Source organism: Patagioenas fasciata, chromosome 2 (genome assembly GCF_037038585.1).
Source record: "Patagioenas fasciata isolate bPatFas1 chromosome 2, bPatFas1.hap1, whole genome shotgun sequence".
In the NCBI taxonomy this organism is placed as follows: Eukaryota; Metazoa; Chordata; class Aves; order Columbiformes; family Columbidae; genus Patagioenas; species Patagioenas fasciata.
Genome location: NC_092521.1, coordinates 45021381 through 45039058, shown reverse-complemented (window position 1 = coordinate 45039058; position 17678 = coordinate 45021381). Strand labels below are relative to the sequence as shown.

General features: G+C 39.3%; 1 protein-coding gene across 1 annotated transcript in view; it reads left to right on the top strand.

The window, feature by feature from the left end:
- The first annotated feature begins 3058 nt into the window (after positions 1-3058).
- Positions 3059-17678, top strand: part of UBE2V2 (ubiquitin conjugating enzyme E2 V2) — a 29301-nt gene continuing 14681 nt past the window's right edge. Inside the window, exon 1 of the mRNA XM_065832437.2 lies at positions 3059-3190. Within this exon, the coding sequence (XP_065688509.1) occupies positions 3175-3190 (16 nt within the window). The 5' untranslated portion in view covers positions 3059-3174. The remainder of the gene's footprint in view (positions 3191-17678) is intronic.

Here is a 17678-nt window from a genome sequence, read left to right as displayed (position 1 = left end):
CTGAGCTGAGCACACTGCACACAATCACAGAATGTTAGGGATTGGAAGGGACATTGAAAGATCATCTAGTCCAATCCCCCTGCCAGAGCAGGAACACCTAGATGACATTACACAGGAAGGCCTCCAGGCAGGTTTTGAATGTCTCCAGAGCAGAAGACTCCACAATCTCCCTGGGCAGCCTGTTCCAGTGTTCTGTCACCCTCATTGTGAAGAAGCTGCTTCTCATATTTAAGTGGAACCTCTTGTGTTCCAGTTTATACCCACTGCCTCTTGTCCTATCATAGGTTGTCACCGAGAAGAGCCTGGCTCCATCCTCGTGAAGCTCGCCCTTTACGTATTTATAAACATCAATAAGGTCATCCCTCAGTCTCCTCCAGGCTAAAGAGCCCCAGCTCCTTCAGCCTTTCCTCATACAGGAGATGTTCCACTCCCTTAATCATGTTCATTGCCCTGCACTGGACTCTCTCCAGCAGTTCTCTGTCCTTCTTGAACTGAGGGGCCCAGAACTGGCACAATATTCCAGGTGTGGTCTGACCAGGGCAGAGTAGAGGGGGAGGAGAACATCTCTCGACCTACTAACCACCCCCCTTGTAATACACCCCAGGATGCCATTGGCCTTCCTGGCCACAAGGGCACAGTGCTGGCTCATGGTCATCCTGCTGTCCACCAGGACCCCCAAGTCCCTTTCCCCTACGCTGCTCTCTAACAGGTCATTCCCCAGCTTATACTGGAACCTGGGGTTGTTTCTGCCCAGAAGCAAGACTCTATACTTGCCCTTGTTGTATTTCATTCACTTTTTCCCCGCCCAACTCTCCAGCCTGTCCAGGTCTCTGGATGGCAGCACAGCCTTCTGGCATGTCAGCCACTCCTCCCAACTTGGTGTCCGCAAACTTGCTGACAGCTCAGTCTATTCCCTTATCCAATCATTGATGAGTATATTGAATAGTACTGGTCCCAGTACCGGCTGCTGAGGGGCTCCACTAGATACAGGCCTCCGACTGGACTCTGTTCCATTCGCCACAACTCTCTGGCTTCTTTCCTCCAGCCAGTTCAGTCCACCTCACTACGTGATCATCCAGACCACACTTCCTCAGTTTAGCAGCAAGGATGCTGTAGAAGTCTGTGTCAAATGCTTTACTGCAATCAGGTTCTAAGTTTTCTTGCAAGGGTTGCTGTGTGATATTTGACAATAAAGTTTATAAAAGTTTTTTTGCTATAATGATTACCATTACCCTATTTTGACGAAGTTGTAAGCAGTACTTGTATGTCAAAGAGAGTGAGAGGTGACTTCACTACCACATGTGTGCACTTGATTGTTTGGAAGAAAAGGAATTTACGCTTCAGCTTCTAGTTGTCAGGTATTTTTCCTCTCAAGGTCGATGTTGCAAAAATCCCTCCTTTTTTTTTTTTTCCCAGTAAACTTCCCACACCATCAGAAGAGTGAAACAAACCAGCTGTTAGAGTCATTCAGCACAGGGTTTCTCACAGACACCAGTGACCTTATGTTTTTTTCTCCTTTTGGCCTGTTTTATGTTTCCTGTGGTTACAATTAGTATTGAAATCGTCTGTTGCTGCTCACCTAAAAAAACCTGATAAATCCTTCTGAAAAAATAAGTGCACAGGCATTGGGTGCTGCTTTCTGGCCTTGGAGCTGGGCAGCTTCTGGTTTTACTGCAAATAGAAGCACAGGCTGGGGAAGTGCATTTTGCTCCTCCTGGCTGCATTCAGGGTTACTACAGTGCATGAAGTTTGTGTAGTGATCTCCAGTGTTCATTTTGCACTTGCTCTTGATAAGAAAGACCTAGGAAAAGAGGGATAATGCATGTGGTATTTATTTTTTTCTGTTCAAGGCCACAATATTTTCTACAGTGGTGTTTTAATAGAAAAATCTTTAAATATTGCTTTTTTTTCAGTATTTTTACTGTTTCCACTGAAAGAAATATTGAAATAGGCTACAGGAGAGTGTCCCTGAAATCAGCTTGTTGTGACAACAGAAAGCTCCACATATCGTTAAAATGCAGCTTACTAAATAGTTTCACTGTACTTGTAAAGCCTGCTTCTAATTCTAGTGATGTAGATAGTGAAACTCCCGCTTCTTCCTGTTACAGAAATCTGGTCAAAACTAGTGACTTTATAAAAGGAAATATAACTCAATGGAAGAACTAAAAGCTATGGTAGATTTATAATTTTTATCTATGCACAGATAGCAGCCATTGTGTTTGATCTATAATGAACCAACAAAGGAAAAACAAGGGGAGGCAGACCGCTTTATGCACAAGGATGGCAGTGACTTCCCATCAGTGAAGAAACTTGAGGGTAGCTGGGGGAAAAACATTTTGCATCCTTGTTTTTATTTTTTTTAATCTCTACCAGAATGATGAGTTTAAGACTCTCTCTATAAATTGCAAAGCAAATAATTGGGTGTATTTATAAAACAGCATATGGATGTTGGCACTGGTTAGTGAGGCATGTACTGGACAGTCGTTTTTGTGAGAAAACCGCTGCGCTGCTGGCAGCAGCCCTGTGCTGGGGCTGTGTGGGTCCGGGCTGGAACTATCTCCTGGGGGCCGTACAGCGCTAACTAGCAGCGCAGGTCGCGGAGCTTCTGGTTCGAGTGCATTCGGCCTCCGTACATCTTGTGGTCGCTTCGGTGAGCGCTGACGGGGCGCGCTCAGACGCTGCTGTCACCGAGCTCTGCGAGGGAAGCCGTCTTTCCGTACCTGCCAGCACGCCCCAGAGGCGGTGCAGCTCTGCGGTTGTGGATCCCGGGTAGGATGCGGAAGGCGCCAGCAGCAGCGGTCAGCGGAGCGGGACCCCACCGGTCGGGCCCGCAGTATGGGGCCCTGGCACCGCTCGGGCCCCGCCTCCTTGCCTTAGCCCCGCCCTCACAAGATACCGCTCGGGTCCCGCCCCCTCGCCTTATCCCCGCCCCCGTCAGGCACCGGCACGGCTCGGGCCCCGCCCCCTCTGATTTGCCCCGCCCCGGCCGGCCCCGGCCCCGCCCTCTCGCCTTGGCCCCGCCCCCGGCGCTCGCGCGTCTTTCCCGCCCCGTGCCTTTTCCGCGCTCCAGAGCTGCTGCTGCTGTTGTTGCTCTGTGGGAAGTGACGCGTTGCGTCAAGCGGAAGTGACGAGCATTGCGTGCAGGCCCGGACCGGCGGGGGGGGTTTGGACAAGATGGCTGGATCCACAGGTCTGTGAGGGGGGCTCGGTGGGCCTGGGGCTGGCGCGGGGAACCGGGGCGTTGGGCTGGTGCTGGGGAGGCGCCCCGTGAAGGCCGGAGGGGTCTCCTTTTTCGGGGCGGGCGGGCAGGGGGGCGAGCCGTCTCTGACGGGAGCGACCGGAGCGGGGAGGCATTATCCTCTGACGAGGAAAAGGGAAGCCCCAGGGCCGCCGGGCAAAGTTATGCTTGAAGCTGATGTCTCCCGTCTGTAGGGCAGCGATAGTCCTGTGAGAGCTTGCCCTAAGGGATGAATGGTGGGATGAGTGGCTCCATTTTCTATAATGAACGTAGTGGGGTGCTGGAGGAGACTTTGATCTGCTGAGCGACAAGAATGGATAGATGTGTGTGTGTATAGGGAAGGGAGATATCACTAGCCTGTTAAAAATGCTGGAGTAAAAAGATTTGTTCGTAGGGACATGTTCTAGTGCTGTAGTTAAGTTATGGTTGGATTTGATGACCCTGAGGGTCTCTTCTGACCGAAACAGTTATATGATTCCATGGTTTGTGTTGATGTACCATCTGGTGAGTATAGAATTCATGGTATAGCACTGTCTAAAATGAGGTGATTGTCTTTTTTTCCTCTTGATGCAGGGGGAAAGAGGTCAGGCCTATGTGGTGTTCTGGGGCAAAGGTACTTCAGTTTGGTGGTGACTGCAGCATAGAGGGGAAGAGGAGTGAAGCATCTTGCTCTCTTTTACTAGATGAGTTTTGGAGCTAAAGGGTCTCTCATATAGGCAAATGGAAGGGCAAAGAGCTGCAAGTCATCCCAGGAATCCTATATCAGCAACCAGTATAGCATGTGTTGAGCATCTGCATGGAAGACTATCATGGAAGGTGGTGGCAAATAAAGGGACAAGAATGTTGTTTCAAATACTAAATGCAGAAGTTTAAGAAGCACAGTTATACTGTCACATTTTAATTTGATGAGAGGCTTGAAATATAAAATAACCTTTCCCCAGTACAAAAAGCTGAAGTCTTCAGGGCCTCATTTCCCCTTTTCTCATCCCTGAGTCTTTTTAAGTGGGATTGGCAGTACTCAGGACTGAGGAATGAATTTACTTCCGTGGTCAGTCTAAGGTGAACGATGGCCACTGATTTATTTCTGCTTCCAATCCATTGGATCATTGGGAGACTGGGACTATAACAAAACAGAAGAAACATTCATGTATTGAAACTGATTTGAGTACCTTACTGCTGATTCTGTGAGGAGAGCTTGGGCAGCTTTTTTTGGAACAGGAGAGTCCTCTCCAATTGGTAATGTGCATTTGGGGATGTGAGATTTATAGAGTGGAATTTAGTAAAGTTAAAACAAATTGGGGCATAGAGCAGCTTTTCTAACACTGTGAAAGAGAAGTCCAAAAAGAGACACTCTTGCCTATGATAAGCTGAGCTAGAATGGATATATGAGAGAAACTAAAGTATTTTCTTGGCTATGAATTACTGAATTTTGTTTCGTTATAATGTACTGGCTTACTTCCTTGTGTTTAAGTTTCAAAGGATCTAATTATTAGTTTTATTATGCGGCAACTCCAAAAGACTTCAGCTTATGTCTGGGATCTGGCCTGAGTTTCCTCATCATGCACAGGAAGTAAAGTTGGTTTAGGTCATGTGTGTTAAGTATTGGCATTTCACATCACAGTCCGTTCAACCTGGCTAGAGCAGAATGTCAGATACTGAAAAAATTGCATAGTATGAAAAGCTATTTTCTTCCTACAGAACATTCAGCTCTATAAGAAGAAATTTTTTTTTGACTAGGCTTTCTCAGTTTTACTGCTATAAATGGTCTTCAAAGTTTTGCATGTGATATTTTAAAATCTCCTATATATGCTTACTCAGTGTGGTTTTGTCTCAGAAATATAGGCACACCTAGAATTCAAAAAAAGAGGGAGATGTAGAAGACTATTTGTACATTTATCTGTTCCAAAAAATGTAAAGTGCTAGTCCTGTATGTATGCATTGTTCAATAAATGAAATCGTAGTACAATGAAGCGAGCAGACAGAATCATCAAAAAAAAATGCTGGAAAAATTAGTCAGTGCTTCTAAAGCAAAATACTTGTTCCTGTGGTGAAAATACTCTTGGCTTTTCATTGGTATATGCATAGATTTGGGGGGCTGGGGATGTTTGTTCTGTTCTTTCCACATAATACACAGAAATTTAGGTTGTGTTTTTTTTTTTTTTTTGTTTTTTTTTTTTTTTTTGTTTTTTTTTTTTTTTAAGAGTTAATCCAGAACTGCCCTTGTCAGGAAGCCGTGTTATACTCATTTGTGGAGCAGGGAAGGGAATGATTTACTATAGATGTAAGATTTAACTCTACCTAGCTCTATGATTTTTTCATCTGCTCTTGCTGTAAAGTTCAACTTAATCCTTATTTATTTCAGAAAAAAAATGAAAGTTTTGGTTGCATTAAGTCCAGGAATTAAATTCTAGCCCCAAGGAAGTCAACAGGAAAACTTTCACTAAGGTCAACTGTCTCTAGTTTTATCCCGGAAATTCCTTTCCTGGGCTCACTAGTTCTTTGAACAATCTTGTAGAAAATGACATGCCTTTAACAACAGGTAATTTACTTTGAAAGTAGCTGTTCTTTAATATGTGGTAAATAAACTATGTATGTCAGCATTATATTATTTTTGAATAAGTATCTTACCTGCTTTCTAAAATAATTTATATTGATTGATCTTGCATTTAAATATTACGTGTCCTAGAAACTGACATTTGTAAGCTACAGTTTGATTGATCTTCCAATATTGCAACTGCTTCTGCTTGAAGCTGGATTTGAGTTGTTTGTATGGGTCCTGCTGGAGGTCTGGGAAAAAACAAGTAATTTTTTAAAAAAGAGAAAAGCTGTTGTTGATATAATCAGCCAATTTCATATTGGTTATCTGGAGATTTATTCTATTGACATCTTTGAAAATACAGAGCAGAAGATGTAATTAAACATAGTTTCAGGTGAAAAGAAGTGATTTACCAAAGCATGCCATTTAGAAGTACTTGTGTAACTTGAGAGAAAGCAATAGACCAATAACTTAATTAAAATAAGTTAATTCAAGAGTTAATTTCTGCTTGTCCATAATGTGTGTTTTACTTAAAATTACATCTATATCCTATACACATAAGGTATCTAGCTAAAATGTGAATGTTTCCTAAAAACAGTGATTGTGTCACTAAGTGGTTAGAACTTATGTGTGAAAAGATGAGAATTAAGGCAGCAGTGTTTAATACTCTGCTCTAACTACAGGCTGCTAAAGCTTTTGTCTCCTTCGTCTTCAACCCAGGGCTTCAGTAGCTTGGGGGAGGGTGAATGGGGCTCAGTTAATGAAAATTCGTCTTGGTTTGCTGAAACTGTGCACTCAGGGGAAGAAAATTGACTGATCTACAGTTAGCAATTCTATGTGAGATTCCTGATCTACTTCTAGTATGTAGTCACAAGTAACCTTTATTGAAAGCATGCTTAAGGTCTTTGAAGGGGCACAGCTAGATTCCATACAAGTATTATTTCTGTAAAATCAGTACTTCTCATTTCAAGATATTATAATCTTTAAGGATGAATTGGCTTCTTTATGTGACTTATGTTACCCATGCAAAATTTTATTTGCTTTGAATTTATATGTGATTGATTCTTCAAATAGAAATGGCATAGTGATCCATGTCAGTGCCTTGTTTTCTTAAGTTTGTTTTTTTAACTTCTATTTGCAAACATTTAGTGCAGGTGAAAGCAGTTCTAAGTGTGCATGACTGCAGCTGTAAGGAAGATGATATTAAAAATGAAGGACTGGAAGTGGTTGTGAGTGCATTCAGTCCAACTCCCTGAGCTTTGCAGCAAGGACTGACTGTATCTTTCCTGGTGACTGGGGTTTTTGTTGTTGTTTTTGTTTTGTTTTTAAAACTTTTTTTTTTTTTCCTAAAATCCTCCATTGGAAAAGATTCCATAATTTGAGATACTGTTTCATAATGTTTTTCCTTAAATCCTTTGCAACTCCTCTCCATTTCAAATCAAGCTGGTATCTGTCCTGTGCTTAGTGGGGTAGAGACTGATGGATCACCATAACCTGTATTCATAAGTGGAATGTAGAAGTAATGTTTTAAAAACTATTCTTTTCCATATAGGAGTTGGTATATTTTAAGCTTCATATCTAGAAAACTTGTGTGTCAAACTCTGTGCAGGTGGGCTTCTCTCTTCCTCTGAGCTGTTGGATGCCCATTTCCCCCCTCTTTCTTTCCTTGTGGAGGAAATAGTTGTCTATTTTTTATCTAGTATGTGTTATCTTTGAGGATATTATTGCTCCCTCCCTTCACATTGTTCACTTATCCAGAACCTGTCCAAGAAGTCAGTTTAAAAGCTGTTTAGAATTTTACAGTCCTTGGAATTTGTTCTGTGTATTTATAATGTTAGCTCTGTAAGCACAGACTTCTTGAAGCTGCAAGTAATCATACAAAACAAAAGAAGTCAAGTACTGTATTCTGTGAGGCAGCAAGCACTCTGTGTGGGGCATTTTTCCATCCTGTCCTATGCACAAGGAATTGCAACTGTGATTGTTCTGCTTGCTTGGAAACGTTTTGGCAAGCCACAAATAATTTAGATGTGCTTCAGCTGAGTTGAGAACAATCTAGCTTACAAAGGACTTTTAAACTATATATAGACCATCAGTTCTTTTCAACTCTTTGGCATATATAGGCATATATTTCTTCTTGAAGCTTTGTGTGTTTTCCTGCCTTTGTTGCTGTTATTTTACAACTCTGTCTTTAAATACAAGCCCAAACGTATGTCTGTCTGCCACAGTAACTGTGTAAGAATAGGCTCACAGGCTAAACACCTTACTTCTGAGATAAAAAAGTGGCCTGCTTTGTAATCTTCTATTTGTTTAAGAGTTTGTTTGAAATTCAAGGATGTTATCAGGCATACTATGAAAGCCCATTACCTAAGCTATTTTGCACAATCCTGGGAAATTTTAGCCTGGATGAAGATACAACACACAGAGTTACAGGAAGAACTGCCTTTCAGCAGTTGTAGGCATATGGTCCATACTATAAATCTAAGCATGGATCAGAAGACTTCTCATGTGTGAGAATTAGATTGCCAAATCTTATGAGTAGTTGCTGGAGTTGAATTACATACGTATTTGGTAGTGTTTGTGTTTTGCCTTATGGAAGATTTTTCCAAAGGCAGTGTTAAGTACATGCTGTGAAACTGTTCAGCCTCATTTTGTTGACAGACCCTTCCTCCTCTCTCTCCCTACTCTTACATGTATTTTCCTAGACTATAGCTTGTGCTTTATCCAACCAAACCTGATGCAGGGTCCTAGGTCAGCTTCAGCTACTCATGTCTCAGAATTTTTGTTGCCTTGCTGTCTCAGCTACACTGTGGGAAGCTCAGCACGTGTTGTGGAAAGACAAGAAAGTGCTATTGGGGAGGTATCCAAAATAGTCTTGGTTTAAGCTGTACTCAGAAGGGTTTTGCTATATGCTGTCTTGCCCAGAAGAATGTTTGTCTTTGTATTTGTCATTTGGAAGACACTAATGAGATATAATTCAAACAATATTTTGAATAAAATCAATACATCAGGGCAAAAACTTATGACTATGAATCTGTCAGACTGGTTCTGAATAACATGAGCTTCTGTTTTACAGCCTTTTCAAAAATGTGTGGTGCCTTAAGTACGTGACTCTAAATCATTTCTAGTTAGCATTTTGGAACAAACGGAGCCTTCAACACTTAGGACTTTAGAGCTCTAAATTAATCCTTTATTTCAGAAGGATGAGAAGCTTCAACTAGATTTAAAAAACGTTGTCAGAAAAATTTCGCCTAACATCTAGGTTGACTCAGTATCCCCATTTTAAAAATTGTTGCATTAGACATTTAAAATGCACTAAGAAAAAAATCACCTTTGATTGCATTTGTAACTATTCATAACTGGATAGTTGCATGGGTTTGAATTTTGCTTGAGTAGATAAAAAACATTTTTCCCAATACATATAATGTCCTTTACTCAGAATACCAATATAGTCATAGTAAAGTGTCTAGTTTTATTCGTATAACTTTGAATTTTTTTCAAGGATGAAGTTGTAAGCTTTCTTCTCACTGGAATGGAATATATCATATGTAAATATGAAGTAATTTGAACTTTTGAGATATGCCATATAGACAATAGCAGGCTGAAATATGACTGTCAAGACTCATGTAGGAAAATAACGTAATGGCAGTTCTTGTTGCTAAATATGTGGTGATTGGTACATTTGGTGATTATATCCATAAGTGTATGTTTATGTGTATAACTGAAAGAATAATAATGGATCTCATTATTTGGTTTACATTGATAAAGGATCTTTATGTTTTGGACTGTGGGTGGGTGCTGAGTCATGTTGGAAAGGACCGTCATGCAAGTCTTGGAACAACTGTTTGCCAATCAATGGCTTGTAACCCGTTTTAGACAGCTTTACAGCTTTGCTAAACTAAGTCCTTGATGCTACTCTTGTTATCTGGGTCACACGTATTTTTACTGTTAAAACAGACCCTGTGAAAACCACTTTGTGACAAGAGATATTGGCCTTTTCTGGGTTCTTCTAATCTCCCACTTTTCCTGTCCCCTTTGTCTGAAACAAATCTTTTCATGTCATCTTACTTTAAAAGATACCTTAAAAAGTATGTATTTGAAATCCTTTTTCCTCTCTGCCAACACTATCTCAGGTTTAAAAAAAACTTTGAAAAATTGAGCCTTTTTGCCAGCATGCCTTTCCTTTAGCTTTTCATGCCTTTATATAACTTTGTTTTTAATAGGTTAATTTGTACTAAACAAGGGCGTGTTTGGTGGTGTTGTTTTTTTTTGTTTGTTTGGTTTTTTGTGGTGTTTTTTTGTTGTTGTTTGTTTGTGGTTTTTTTTTTTTTTAGTTTCTGAGGAGAGAAATTAGGAAGATTTATTTGTCTGATAAAATCTTGATTCCTTCGTCTATTAAATCACAATTAATATTGCTGGTGGTTTTTTGAAGTGACAGGTATCTTTTCTAACTCCTCTTTATTGGCTTCCTGCCTTGCATTGTTTTGTACAAAATTGAAACAGCAATAAAATTCTCAATTTGCTAAGCATCACAGTGTGTCATTTTTTGTAATCTGTCACTTCATATATTATACTAAAACATATGGGAAGATAGTTGAACTGTTTAATATCTCATCTGTGTTCCATGCAGTGATTTCCTATAAAGAGATTAACTTTTAAAACGTAGTCAGCTTATGCATTTCCACCCTTCACCAAAACAGCTTGGATGTCAATTGATGAGCTGTTTAGTGACTTAAGTGTTTAATTCTTGTATGTTTTTTCTTATGGTTGGGCACAACTGGACATGCAGTGTTTGATGTAGCTAAACTCCAAGGTAGCGATGGTCTTGTTTAAAACAGAAAGCTTGCACTTAGGTATAATATAGAGTGATACATTTTTGTAGTTATAATTGGTGCAAGTATGTAAAATAAGTTTTACGCATTTTACACAAATTGTCTTTTAAGACTGCAGTCAGTGGTTTTTATACTATGGTTTTCTTTTGGTGTGCTGACTGGGTTTTTTTTGAGGTTTTTTTAATGAGAAATTTTAATTATTTAAACCTTGTGTGTGAGCTTTTTCAAGGTGTGGTTTTTTTTTTTTTTCTCTTTGTGTTTTTTACTAAGAGCTTGTTTGTGCCTTCACTGTTTTGTAGTCTAACAACATATGTGTCTGTAGTGGACCAAGCTTCTATGTAAGTGCAGTTCATATGAACACCATTGGTAATTTCATGCCAGTAACTGTTCTCAAGATGATTGTATTTGCATGAAAACGCAAAGATAGGCTGAAAGGAGCTATAACTGTTGTTGTATCCTTGCTAAAACAATTGAGTCCAGTTGGAGGTTTTCTCAGATCTGGACTGTATTCTGTGTGCACACATATCCAGTCTTACCTGCTCTCTGTGCTGCTGCTCACTAACGTACATACCATGGCTCTTACTTACTGTTGCACCTCGTACAACTTTAGGGTGTTTAGAGTATTGTTACTACGTAAAACATCAGGAGAGTGAAGAGGGTGTTTGGAAATCGGGCTGCAGGAGATGGGGCATGGAGGTTTTCAGTGAGGGGTGAACCTTGGTAAGGAGAGATGGTGCAGAATGAGAAAAAACTTGCCTGTATTTGAGAGAAATGTCTTCTGCATGGATGCTGGTGGGAGGGTGGAGCAGCATACTGCTGTGACTGTTTCTTGGCTTCTGCTGGGAAGTGTTCCTTGGCAAGTGATGTATCTTCATAAGAAAATGGCAGCCATGTCTCCTGGTCTGCTCCCCTTCTGGGAAAGGGGTGACAGTGGGGAGCAGGGAAGTGGAGCGGCCATGAGCATGGTTAGAAGTGAATAAAAACTAAACAGATATGATATTTTCCTGGAGGACGTTGACCATTGCAGGAAGAGTCCCCTCCACAAGGCTATCTTGAGTAAATAATCCGATTAATTATCAAACAGAATGGTATAACTCAAAATGACTAGGTGCAGTTAGCTCACTTTATTCTGGTTACTTAAGAGGCAGGATCAGAGAAAAGAAGGGAGGACTTCCTAGGTGAAGATGCCGTGACAGTGGAGCTATTGTTCTGCTAGTAATTTCTCATAATTAAAAACAGAGTTAATGAAACCTAAAATTGCACATAATTTTTCTTATGAAGTTAAACACTTGAAATGCCCACTCTTCTGCAGAAGTCGAGTCTGAGGTCTTGTCATTCTTACTTTGAAACCAACAGCAACTGAAACATAAAATAGACTGGCGTTGCTTTTGCAATTTTGATATGCTGAGATATCTTACTTCAGCATAAGGATTTGTGGTTTAAGCTATTTTAATGTGTGTTTGTGACATCAGGTGTGTTTGTGACATCAGGTGTGTTTGTGACATCAGGTGTGTTTGTGACATCAGGTGTGTTTGTGACATCAGGTGTGTTTGTGACATCAGGTGTGTTTGTGACATCAACTGCTAATGGTCACATCTGTAGAAACTTGCTTCTTCCCTTCCCACCTCTGAAACTAGATAAACATTAGTATTGTTCATATACTGAAAGCTTCATTAGGATTTCTTGATGTGTAAATATACTATTTTTAATTAAATGCAAAGCTGTGGCTGTGTAAGGCGAGCTGCTATTACTACCTCTCCGCCCTTGTGAGGTGGTCCATCACTATATACTACGTTCTCTGTTTTGTGAGTGCAGCTGGTAAGATGTATGTGATAGTGAAATGGGAGCTTTGGATACCACCAAATGCTTCTGAGGTGGGCTCAGCCTTGAAAGAGGGAGCTGACAGGTAGTAGACCACACTTGTGCTTACGGCTTTTTCTTTCCAAGTTACAATTCTTCCTTCCCCTAATAATGCAAGTATAAGGTCCTGTTTTACTTTGAAGACCTGTTGTACTGTATTTGGCAGCTGAACCTGAAATATGAGATGGAGCAACTTAAGTTTTATTAAATGCAAATTTTAACACAGGGCAACTAGAACTACTACTGCAAAGGACAGGTCAACATGTAAATATTCTGTTTGGAATTTATCATTTCCAATTATTACGGGTGGTAGAAAACTGACAGTGTCTTAATGGTATGAATAGGCATAATGAAATTGGAAGGAAAAGGAAAGAAACTGACTTCTGTAAATCTGTGTTCTGTCTTCAATAAAATTACTGTTGTTTTAAAGAGTAGTGTTTGTGCCCTACCCTAAATATATAAATACCCCTACACCCCTCCAGACCTTTTCCTCTCAGCCAAAATGTGTGTGCTGGGTTGCAATAAATGACCGAGGCTTCTGCTGTATTAATATAGTTTCTCATTAGCTACCGTCTTAACACAAGCTATGTATAGAATGTTTATGACCATGGCCAGACCCAAATATATATAAGAAATTCCCGCTGAAGTTGTTTTCATGGAGCCTAACTTCAGTTTTGAGTGGTGTTTGTTAAGATACCAACAAATGTGAGATTTCATTTAAGTGAAATAAATAGAAATTATCACCAGTGTAATTCTGAAAAGGAAGATTACTTGGGTTAGCTTTAGCTGAAAGGTAGGTATTAAGATGAAAGTTTATAACTTTCATACTGCTGTGACTGTTTCTTGGCTTCTGCTGGGAAATGTTCCTCCACAAGTGATGTGACTTCATAAGAAAAAAACAAAAAAACTGATGAAATGCATACTTTAACATCAACATAGTTCCTAGAACTGCACGTCCTCAAAGTCTTTCAACCTGTGTGCTTTCATTTTTTTTTAAATTTTAAATATTGTGAAAGGCAAGAGAAGTTAACCAGTTACAGAGCTCCTGCATAGTCAAATATTTTATGTTTTATATAAATATATGCATAATTTTAGTCCTGCAAAGTAGTGGAATAAGCCATTCAGTTCTTACCAGGTCTGTTGAGTACAGGTGATTTCTTTAATTCTTGCAAGATGACAGCTTTCTAATGTCTAGGGTTGTAGCAAAACTGGCTTTAAATTATGAGAAAAATTGAACACATTGAATAAATAACCATTTGATCTATACCTTTTCATTGATGTACATCTGTTTACTTGAGTTGTAAAAACTTAGCTGGCATTCATTTCTTATTAATTCCGGTAGTTAGTCATCTTGTTTGTATATTTGTTTTGGGATGAATAATTTCATTTTGCATGGAAATGGATTTTTACCTGGTTACGTCAGACTTGTTTTTATTTTTGAACTTCTATTGCTAGAAATTTTCCACAGAGAAAGCTTAGTTAGGTTAGTCTTCATGAGTCTGCAGCTCTAAACTGCTGTTGCTTACAGCTTTGCCAGTTGTGGACAGTCATGACAAATCTCTGGTCAACTGATTGACACAATACATAATTTAGACCCTAGCAAAATGGAGAAGAAAGCGTTTGAGATCACTGTTGTATTTGAGGGGTTGCCCATGAATAATTTTGGAAAGACAGAGTGCTCTGGGGTCTCTGTTATCTATTGTCTTTTTATATTATCTTTCTGTACCGAGTGCCTTTAATAAAGTCTCTCTGTATTCTGTTATTGATAGTAGTGCATCTGTTTGTTTTTATGTGACAAAATCAGTGATGACTGGAATGTTCCTTTAAAAATATCATACTTGCATTATGTGGTGTTTCATCCATACATGCTAGAATTGCTTAGTACCTTATTCACAATCCTGTTCAATGTGTATGGACCACATATTGCTGCTACATACCTTCATTACATCATTTAAGATAACATAGTACTCTCCCAATTTAAGTTAAAAACTGTTAATGCAGAATATTCTGTTGCCCAAATTTCATTCCTTTGGGACATAGTTGCTCAAGGAAAGTAGACAAAAATAGTGTATGGTAAATGTAGCCTTACGAATACTACTGATATACAGAATTCTGAATTTGAATTTTTCTAAAGTATATCAAAACTTGATTGAAAAGCACCCATAATTCTAAGAAAGCAGAAGTTTCAATTAAAAGAAATATCCAGATGTATCAAACCCATTTAATGAAGGTACAGTTTTTTCAGTGCAGGCTGACTGTACATTTGGTAACGCATGGTTGGGTTGATTCACAGATTGAGTTCCACAGCAGTAACTGGATGCTTTTGCAGTTACTGGAAAAAAAATGTTTTTCACTGAAAATGGCTATTTGCCTTGAACAAAAACCAAGTTGTTTTCTTCAATAGTAGAAACAGTACTTTTACTATGTGTTTAGTAATGTTCTTAATTTCAAACAAACGAAAAGTTTACTGTTGAATTGCTGCACTCTGCTACTAATGGTGGTGATAGAGTTCTTTTGGAGACAAAACTCCCATCTCCAACCTTGTTAATGGGCAAGTTACTAGAAATACTTTTGGTTTTAGAGCCAGGTTACTGTGATCAACCTCAGATAGTAAGTAAGCCATTTTTTGTGTGTGTATTCAGGTATTAATAGTATTTTACTAGGCAAAAGAATATATGATGTGAGCAGGGTAACTGGCAAACAAAAAGTATAGATCACATTTAAAAAAAATTTTTTTTTGCAGTGTCTTCCAAAAATTTAATTCCACAGGAATATATTCTGCATCCAGAACAAAATATGTTAGCATTTCACTTATGCTAGCCCTGTTTCCCCTTTTTTTTCTGTGTATTGCCCATTTCAGAGCCTTAGTTAGTTTATGTTCTTTTTGTGGGTGTGTGGTACGTTGTTGTTGTTAGTACAGTATTTTAGTTTCTTCCTATATTTTGTCCAGAGCAAGATGACTTCTGAATTGTTCAGGCTGAAAGGAACTTGATATTTTCTATGTTCCTCTATGGAATAGAGACATTTTCTGTGTTTCTCTTCCTGTCTCAGGAGAAATTGTATTATGGCTTAGAGCTTGCAAGGCTGACATCCCTTCCTGCTTCCTTGTCATTAAAAAATACTTATTTTTCTGCCAGCCTGAAGCTGTTAAGCGGAGTTTGAGAGTTTTCGTTACCAAGCTATACGCAGTTTTTTTGGTTTCTGTTTGCTGGAAGTCCATGGGCAAAAGATTCAAAATTCATACATTCGGAAGTGCAGACTTTTCATGACATAGCTATCTCAGTCTGGAAGAATAGCATCCCTGACAGTAAGCTAGCTGCTTAATGTATAATTTACTGATATAACTTGTTCTTGAGTCCATATTAAGATTTGTTTTTATAGCTGTGTTGAGGAGTGTGTGTGCAGCATGGGGTGTGCTGGTATAATTACAGTAAAACGTTCCTGGTATGGATGTAACTTGGAGGAGTGATTAAAGCCAAGAGCTAAGGAAGATTTTAAGAAAAACTGAATGTTGATATGGATATTGTAATAGACAAATATTATAAAAAATAGTTTTGGACATAACAATTTCACTCTTGAAGCTCTGAGCCAATCTATGAAAAATTAGGGTTATGGCAGCAGGGAGAAGAGTAGAGTACAAATTATCCCACTCATGTCTTGTTACATGGCAAAGAATCATTTGACATGCAGGGAGCTTGGACTCCCAACTGTATTTGCAGGACTGTGTCTGTGTGAATTGTTTAAAAGTGTGATTTAGTGTAGCCAGTGTGTCCTGTCATATTTGACCTAAGTGCAATTATGTGTTCTGTCTTGATGCTGATTAAATCTCTGTACTAGTGGGTGATCTGGCGCTACCAGCTGTGGAACAGTCTTGACATACTAGCAAGAGCAGGTTCCTCCAGCTAATTGCTCCTTTATTGCTCCAGTAAAAATTGTTGGTCTTACTAAAGGATACTGAAGGTTCTTTCCCCCCCGTCCCCCCTTATGTTTTTTTGGGTTGTGCCGATTCTGGATAAAAGCATAGCTGTAACTTACTTTTTAACTTGTCCTCTGGGATAGTGTACTTCTTGCTTCTGTTAATTTGGTGGTTTAGAATGTGATGTCAGAATTAACTCCATATGTCTGAAAGCAAACCTTTCTGCTTAAATTAAGTCTTTATTTACTGATTCTACTTTTATTCCTTTCTCATTGTTCCAAAGTATTAAAACAATTGTTAATTTCACAGATTTCTGTTGGGTTCCAGTTTATGTAGTACCATTTCATGATTAAACTTCTAAATTAAAAACTATTGGTGCCTGTAAGCATGGGTGTTTTTTTTTGTTGTTGTTGGTTTTTTGTTTGGTTGGTTTTTGTTTTGTTTAAGTGAAATACAGTTACTTACACTCTTTGTGAAAACTTGGTAAATACTGTTTGACAGTTCCTATGCACTGTTTTGGGGGGTCAGGAGGTATTTATCAATAGAATCCAGAAAATCTGAAAAGAGATTGAGGGGAAGTTTTCTTTTTTTTTTTTTTTTTTGCTTTTTAACCTTGGTGAACCTATCTGTATGTTACCTTGAGAGTCTTAGTCAATCATAGCAGAGAGTTGTGCTGGTTGCAGTGCTGTACCCAGCTGTGAACCACAGTCACTGTTTACTGCTCCTACACCTCTACCAGTCATAAAAATCTCATGGCTGCTTTAATCCCCTTCACTTGGAGGCGAGAGGTTTTAGCTGAGGGATGATTGTTAGGCAGTGAAAAAACCCCACCTGTCTACACTTGCCTGAAGCCAGTTAGTGGTCCCATCAGCAAGTGGAATTGGGGAGAGCGATATTTGGCAAGCCCACGGTGATGAAAGGCTGGAGACATTTCTCCCTTCAGTTGCTACCGCTTGTTCCAGAAGGCACACCTGAGGTCTGGTATTCAGCTGAAGCATGGGAGTGGTTTCTGTAATTTCTTCTTGCTGATGAGCTGCAAACTAGATCAGAAGGATGTTGTTTCATTGTCAGAGTTCTGTAAATAAAATACTGATTCTTATTCAGATTCCTTCAAAAAATATTTCCAAGTTTTTAGCAAGTACTTGATGAGTCATATTGGCTGGATTAGAGACAAAACTCCAAGATGTGTGTGCACGATTAACATACAATTTAGATTGTGCCCTCTGAGATACATAAAATATAAAATAAAAAAAACTATCGTTCTTCTCACTGTTGGGAACAAACTTAATTTCCAAAACA